Here is a 7,673-nt window from a genome sequence, read left to right as displayed (position 1 = left end):
AACAACCGGGTTACTAACTGAAACAACGGCAGCGATTCCCTTAACAAATGTGGCCAAAGAAGAAGTCACAAAACGGAGCGAGACGCACTTAACAAATTTCCCCCTTAACAACAGAAATGTTGGGCTCGATTGCCATCCTAAGTCGAGGACCACCTGACGCTTGGGCCATTTCAAGCTAGCTTGCCTTGCAGGGTAGCTTTGCTGCTGTTGCTAATTTCCTTCACTGAGCAATCGGCAGGCTCGTTTCCTGTGGCGATGCCACGCCTGAGTTTTAATCCTCCGCCTCCTTTCCTCCCCCGGCGACCTGAAGATTGAAGCCTTTTAACCGGTGAAGACCCTCTCCTCATTACGCTTCCTTTGCCCTTTCATTTCTCCCCTTTTTATCATTTTTCAAAGCTGGACAACGGCCCGTGGAAGAGTTTGAATTGTGCCTTCCAGATGGAGACGTTACTGTCCACGGGGCCGTGGGAGCGACCGAGCTTCTAAGTACAGCCAAGACAGGTAAGGCTGGATGGAAAATCCAGGGCTGCGGAAGCTGCCTTGAGGACAGGAAGGCGGTGCTCCCCTTTGGAAGGATGGTCTGAAAAGTTGGGCGCCAAAATGTAAAGTTCGGCTGTAACTTAAGATCACGATGTGCCAGAAAATGAACTTAAGCAGAAGCTTTGAAGAACAAAATCTAACTTTAATTGATCAAATAAGGTTAGGGTAACACCTTTCCTCGCATACACACAAGATAGATATGTGAGGAAAGTTACAAAGCATATACGGCAAGTAGGGTCTTCTTATACCTTTAAAATCCTTACAAGTAGAGTAACTGCATTGTAAAACACTCTTAACTTAGATTTACATCTTTCTTGCAAAAGATAAATGTCTTTCTGGTATTGTTTCTCTTTCATGATCCCTTCTCCTATTGTCCTGCTAATTGATCACCTAAGAGGGACTTCAAAAGCGTGGATTCAATGGAGAGGAGGATCTTGATGGAGAGGAGGGATTGGTGCGGTGGCCCAGAGGCGGAGCTCTCGCCTCACAGGCTGTGAGTTCGATTCTAGGTAGAGGCTGATAATTTCTCTCTCTGGGCACACTGAGAATATATCTGCAGAGCAAAACTGCGTACTGGCAACAGGGAGGGCATCTGGCCATTAAAACACTCTGCTAGCTCCATTCAGTGTCCCAGACTCCACCCCGCAAAGGGTGATGGGGTCATTAAAGGAAGATGATGATGATCTTGATGGAGGAAGGGAACGTCTGTGTCCCAAAGAGGTTGAGACTCTAGAAAGAGTGCAGAGAACCAAGATGATTGGGAGACTGGAGGCTAAAAGATGTGATAAAAGGTTGATGGAATCGGGTATGAAGAGACGGACTAAGGGGGGACAGGATAGCCGTCTTCCAATATTTCAGGGGCTGCCACAGAGAAAGGGGGAGGTTCAACCTATTCTCCAAAGCACTTGGAATAAGAAGCAACAGGTGGAAACTAATCCAGGAGAGAAGCAAACCTAGAACTAAGGAGACATTTCCTGACTGTGAGAACAATTCATCAGTGGAACGACTTGCCTCCAGAAGTTCTGGCTGCTCCAACACTGGAGGCTTTTAAGAAGAGATTGGATAACCATTTGTCTGAAGTGGTGGAGTATTTCCTACCTAAGCAGGGGGTTGGACTAGAAGACCTCCAAGGTCCCTTCCAACTCTGTTAATTCTGAAAGAAAGACACTGGGGATAATAAAACCATTTCAGACACCCCAGTAATTCACATGACTATAAAAGAACAAGGGGGTACCCGTGAGTCAGATTATTTGTAGCTCAGAGTTGAACCGGGGGGTTTCCCTTGATGCTGGTGGTTTTCTTGCAGACATTTTCATCACCCAACTAGGTCACATCATCAGTGCAAGAGAGGGTGGGGTTTGCTCCCAAACAACGGTCTTGCCCGCAAAACAGCCAAACTCAGCACCAAGCATTCCAAGAGAATATTTGTCGATCAGGGTTGAGCTGTAGAGTTTCTGGTGCTCTCTGAGCTTGGTTCATTTCTTGCAGAACTGTCGTTACCCAACTAGGTAACATCATCAGTGCCAGGAGGAGGAGGAGGAGGACTGTGGGGTCCTTGGTGCTCTGGGTGGGGCAATTAATACTGATGTTTGTCTACTCGGGTTAAACTTTTTAACGTTAAACCTTTCAGCCTCTTGTTTGGTCTGCTTCTGCTCTACAAGCAGAGAAAGGAGCCAGCAAAAGAAGGCTGGCTCTTCCCTAATGCAGTTTGTCTCTTGTGTGTTCTGCGTGCTGGTCGCCTAGACGTGCCATATATATTGAAGCTGGAATCTCATCCCCACACCACCTGTTGGCCTGGCCGGACTCTCTATTTGCTGGCGCCCACTTTCCCAGATAAGCAGCGTTGGGTGAATGCCCTGGAATCTACGGTGGCTGGAGGAAGAGTTTCCAGAGAAAAGGCAGAAGCCGATGCTGTAAGTGGAAGGGAGGGGAAAGAGGGAGGGAGGGAGGGAGGGAGGGAGGAAGGAAGGAAGGAAGGAAGGAAGGAAGGAAGGAAGGAAGGAAGGAAGGAAGGAAGGAAGGAAGGAAGGAAGGAAGGAAGGAAGGAAAAAGATAAAAAAGATAAAGATAAAGATAGAAAGGGAAAGAGAAAAAGGAGGAGGAAGGAAACAGGAAGAGAAAGAAGAAAGGAAAGAGAAAAAGTGAAAGGGGGAGAGGAAGAAAGGGAGAGAGAGAAAGAAATGAAAAGAGAGAGAGAGAGAAAGGAAGGGAGAGGGAGGGAAGGGGAGAAAAAGGAAGGAGGAAGGGAGGAGAAATGAAAAAAGATAAAGATAGAAAGGGAAAGAGAAAAAAAGGAGGAGGAAGGAGACAGGAAGAGAGAAAGAAGAAAGGGAGAGGGAAAAAGAAGGGGAAAGGAAAGAAAAAGAGAGAGAGAAAAGAGAGGAAGGGAGAGGAAGAAGGGAGAGAGAAAGAAAATAAAAAGAAAAGAGAGGGAGAAAGGAAGGAAGAGGGAGGGAAGGGGAGAAAAAGGAAGGCAGGAGAAACGAAAAAAGATAAAGATAGAAAGGGAAAGAGGAAAAAAGGAGGAGGAAGGCGACAGGAAGAGAGAAAGAAGAAAGGAAAGAGAAAAAGTGAAAGGGAGAGAGAGGAAGAAGGGAGAGAGAGAAAGAAATGAAAAGAGAGAGAGAGAAAGGAAGGAAGAGGGAGGGAGGGAAGGGGAAAAAAAGAAGGCAGGAAAGAGCAAAAAAGAAAAGGCGAGAGAAAAAAGGGAGAGGAAGGAGAGAGGAAGAGAGAGAAAGAAAAAAGAGGATGAAACAAGGAGAAAGGGAAGAAGGGAAGAGAGAACTCTTAATCGGGGAGTGGACTCCCTCTCTCCTCTCTCTTTCTCTCTCTCTCTCTCTCTCTTTCTTTGCCAAAGCCTCCAGTTCTTGATCGCTCGGCCAGGAGCGATTTCTTAATCAAAATCATTGGCTCCGATTCGTTTCCCCACCAATGCCTTTAATCTTCGAAACAAAAAAAATGCGGGCTGGAAATGCAGTTGGTGTTCCTCTTCCCGAATGCCTTCTGCAGAAAAAGCTCCGTGGATGCACATGAATTGCACTCTCCCAAATAAGAGCTCGGGATGGCTTTCAAGAAGTGCCATTATAGCGACTTTGATGAACTGCAATGGATCGCCTTGAAAAGCCATCAGTGCACGTCATCCTTCGGCTTCTAGTAGGGCCTTCATTGCTGAACAGGCTTATCCAAAAGTTAACTGGGTGTCTGGAGCTTTTACGATCCCTCTCCGAGCACTAAAAAACAGAAATAATATCCAAAGGGCCTCGTAATAAGTACCTCTGGAGATTTCCAACAGATCTTTGCGGCTTATTAACCTGGGCTAATAAGAGACATGGTGTTCCAGCTAGGAGGTAGCAGGATATCTCTCCACACAGCAGAAATTGGATTAAATGGGATGTATGGGGAACCAGCAAGGAGTCAGAAAAGCCGGGCTTTTCCTAAGAGTAAAATAGCATTATTATTATTTTTTAGAGCCAGATTTAATATCCTCCCCTCGGCGCTCCTGCGGGGCAGATGATAAAAACCCCAAAAGCTAAGCGAAGGGGTACATGTGGCAATGGGGAAGCTGAAGGTATCCCACAAGTCCGATTGCACTGCAAGTCAACATCGGATCGATGTCCGTTCTCCCTCTATTAGAGAGACTCTTAGGGATAGCAAATATGTCTCCATCTTCTTCAGGATCCAAATCCAGCTGCTGCTTGTCCAGTAGCAAAACGTCGTGCCGCTGGAACGAGGGCAAAACACCTATAAAGAACGAAAGAGGCTTATTTTGTATGATTTGCCTTCACTTAGCTATTTTTCCCAATCAATTCTAGAGAATGTATTTATTTTATGATGAGCCGTGGTGGCGCAGTGGTTAGAATAGGGTACTGCAGGCTACTTCTGCTGACTGCCGGCTGACTGCAGTTTATCAGCTCGAATCTCACCAGGCTCAAGGTCGACTCAGCCTTCCATCCTTCCGAGATTGGTAAAATGAGGACCCAGATTGTTGGGGGCAAGAGGCTGACTCTGTAAACCACTTAGAGAGGGCTGTAAAAGCACTGTGAAGCGGTATATAAGTCTAAGGCCTAAGGGCGATTAAGAATTGTGGTGGCACAGGGGTTAGAATGAAGAATAGCAGGCAATTCTGCCCACTGCCAGGAGTTCGATCCTGACTGGCTCAAGGTTGACTCAGCCTTCCGTCCTTCCGAGGTGGGTAAAATGAGGACCCAGATTGTTGGGGTTTGCAAGAGTCTGACTCTGTAAACCTCTTAGAGAGGGCTGTAAAAGCACTGTGAAGCGGTCTATAAGTCTAAGGGCTTTTGCTGTTCTATCCTTTCACAAGGTCCTGAAGGCGTGGATTTGCCAACAGAACCCAGAGTGGGATGGAGCCGATCAAGTGGCTTATCTGATTGATTGTTGTCACCACTGGGGTGGGGATTATTGTTTTATTATTTTAAAGCCTTAGGCCAGTTTTTCCAGTGCTGTTCTAACTTCAGGCGAGTCACTATGATTGTAAATCAAGAATTATTATGTTACTAGCTCTGTACCCGTGCTTTGCTACGAAACTATGTGGTGGGGCTTAGTTCTTGAGGGGGGGAACAAATTCTGCCTCTGCCTACCAGCATCCATCGGTATTCATCTGGCTAGCGTCCTGTCAGTGTGTGAGAGAGTTGAGGGCTGTTTGGAAACTGAAACAGTATTTGCTGTGTGAGCATGAAGGAGACAGCAAGGAGCCTGGGCATGGCTTAGCTCAACTGTTCTGTACTAAAGCTGCTTGATGCTGTGAAACCAAAACGGAAACTCCTCTCCTCTGCTTGTGTTTTGCATTTGGAACAGATTTCTTTTCAGGTGGGCAGGGGGAGTCAAACTCCTTAGCATCAGAGCATGTTAATAATAATAATATAGGAAATACTAAATGCTCTGATGGTCATTTGGAAAAATCCTTTCTTAGTGAGCCCCTAGAAGCCAAGAGGAACATAGGTGCCAAATTTCAAGTTTGTAGACGTTACGGTTTTTGAGATTTTGTGATGATGCGTGAGCGGCATTTCGCTTTTATATATATATATATATAGATAAGATTCATGACCAGCCTCTGAAGTGACCTTTCTCATCCACCTCTTCCCCTTCTGCCTTCCTGCACAGAAACTCCTTGGAAATTCTCTCTTGAAGCTGGAAGGAGAAGACCGGTTGGATATCAACTGCACTTTACCCTTCAGCGATCAGGTAAGGGGTCTCTGGCTTCAGCTCACTTTGTGGCTCCTGAACAGAGAAGCCCATTTTAAGTTTTGAATAACTGGCAAATTTATTTATGTATTCCATTTGCCTGCTGCCCCTCTCTGGCCAACAGCTGAGTCTAAAAGCCATTGTGGCACAGTGGTTAGAATGCAGTACTCTAGGCTGCTTCTGCTGGCTGCCGGCTGCCTGCAATTCGGCAGTTCGAATCCCACCAGACTCACGGTTGACTCAGCCTACCCTCCTTCCAAGGTCGGTAAAATGAGGACTCAAGATTGTTGGGGGCAAATAGTCTGACTCTGGAAACCACTTAGAGAGGGCTGTAAAGCCCTGTAAAGTAATATATAAGTTTAAGGGCTATTGCTAGGAGACTAACTAAAGATAACAAGAAAAATATCAAAATAACGACTACTTAACGTTAAAATGGACTCCGATTTTAAGTACAGAGAGTCCTCAACTCGCAACTACAATGGAGCCCAATCTTTAGGTTGTTAAGTGAGACATTTGTTTAGCGACTTTTGCCCCCCGTTTGATGATTCTGGATCATCCAAATTTGGATCATGGGACCATGGGGGATGCTGTAGCGGTCGTAAGTGGGAACAACGCTTATCAAGTCTTTTTTTCCCCAGTGCTGTTGTAACTTCGGACGGTCACTAAATGAACTGTTGTAAGCTGAGGGCTACCTGTAGGCCCGTGATGGTGAACCTATGGCACGCAGAGCCATTTGTGTGGGCACGCGAGCCCCAAGCGAAACTTACCTGCACTGCGCACGCATGCGCCTCCCAGTTGGATTTTCGGCCCGTTTGAGGCCTTTTTCGGCCTCCTTGAGGCTCGAGGAAGCCTCTGCAGCCTCAGGAGGCTGAAAAACGGGCCTTCTGGAAATACCGGAAGTGCCGAAACGGGCCCTTTTTTCGGCCTTCCGAGGGTGCAGAGGCTTCCCTCGAGCCTCAGGGAGGCCGAAAATGACCTCAAACGGGCCAAAAATCGGCTGGGAGGCACACACATGTGAGGGGGCATGGCAGGTGAGGGGGCGTGGCAGTTGCACACGCATGTGAAGGGTGGGCAGGGTACATTGCATTGTGGGTGCTGGCATGGGCGCACTTTCGGCACACCGCAACAAAAGGTTCGCCATCCCTGTTGTAGGCCTTTGTCAAAATAGCCCAACTTCCTTGTTGTGTGTGTCAAAGCCAGATGGTCCCCAAACTTGGCAGCTTTTTTAAGACTTGTGGACTTCAACTCCCAGAATTCCTCAGCCAGCATACTGGCTGGAGAATTCTGGGAGTCGAAGTCCACAAGTCTTAAAAGTTGCCGTGTTTGGGGATCTCTGGTCAAAGCGTTTTTTTGCGTTTTCCTTTTGAGCCGCCCAGTGGCCTCCTCTCTATGCCTTTGATTGACGCAGGGATGTGTCAATCCTGTTGGACAGGTGGTCCTGGTGGGGGCCGAGGAAGGACTTTACGCCCTGAACGTGCTAAAAAATTCCTTAACGCATGTGCCCGGGATTGGAGCCGTCTTTCAAATCCACCTCATCAAGGACCTGGAGAAGCTGCTCATGATTTCAGGTAAGGAAGACGTCAGAAACGGCACCTTGGCTTTACGCGCACAAGAAACTATCTCTCTGCTCCCTCCCTTGTGCTGCTTGAAATCAAGGACAACCCGCAAGAACTTTTGAATCTGTGCCCTTACTTTCAGATCGATCTGAACCATGAGGGCTAGAAACTTGCTTTTCGAAAACACTGGCTCCTGGGACTCATGTCTGTTGGCTCTCCAGGCAATTATTTTATGCGTGCTGTCTTCAACAGCCTAGAATAATTTTATTTGTTCACACACACACACACACACACAGACACCACCCACCTCACTATCAAGTGGCTGTTCCTTTTTATTCTGCGGGCCAGAATTGAAGGTGTGTGTTTTGTTGCCCT

The 7,673-nt window shown here is 47.1% G+C and overlaps 1 protein-coding gene across 19 annotated transcripts in view; it reads left to right on the top strand.

Moving 5' to 3' along the window:
• CIT (citron rho-interacting serine/threonine kinase) overlaps positions 1-7,673 on the top strand; it is a 98,062-nt gene that overhangs the window by 81,660 nt on the left and 8,729 nt on the right. For 10 of the 19 annotated variants that reach the window (XM_087942725.1, XM_087942727.1, XM_087942726.1 and 7 more), the window contains 4 exons: positions 397-501; positions 2,284-2,453; positions 5,662-5,742; positions 7,151-7,310. In XM_087942725.1, the coding sequence (XP_087798851.1) occupies positions 397-501; positions 2,284-2,453; positions 5,662-5,742; positions 7,151-7,310 (516 nt within the window). The remainder of the gene's footprint in view (positions 1-396; positions 502-2,283; positions 2,454-5,661; positions 5,743-7,150; positions 7,311-7,673) is intronic. The other 9 variants (XM_087942729.1, XM_087942730.1, XM_087942728.1 and 6 more) reach the window with 1 other exon arrangement.

The sequence above is a fragment of the Notechis scutatus genome, chromosome 13 (genome assembly GCF_049901735.1).
Source record: "Notechis scutatus isolate UNSWTSFEM ecotype Mainland chromosome 13, rNotScu1.2, whole genome shotgun sequence".
Classification (NCBI taxonomy): Eukaryota; Metazoa; Chordata; class Lepidosauria; order Squamata; family Elapidae; genus Notechis; species Notechis scutatus.
The sequence above is the reverse complement of the archived record's forward strand: the minus strand, read 5'-3'. Positions and strand labels throughout refer to the sequence as shown.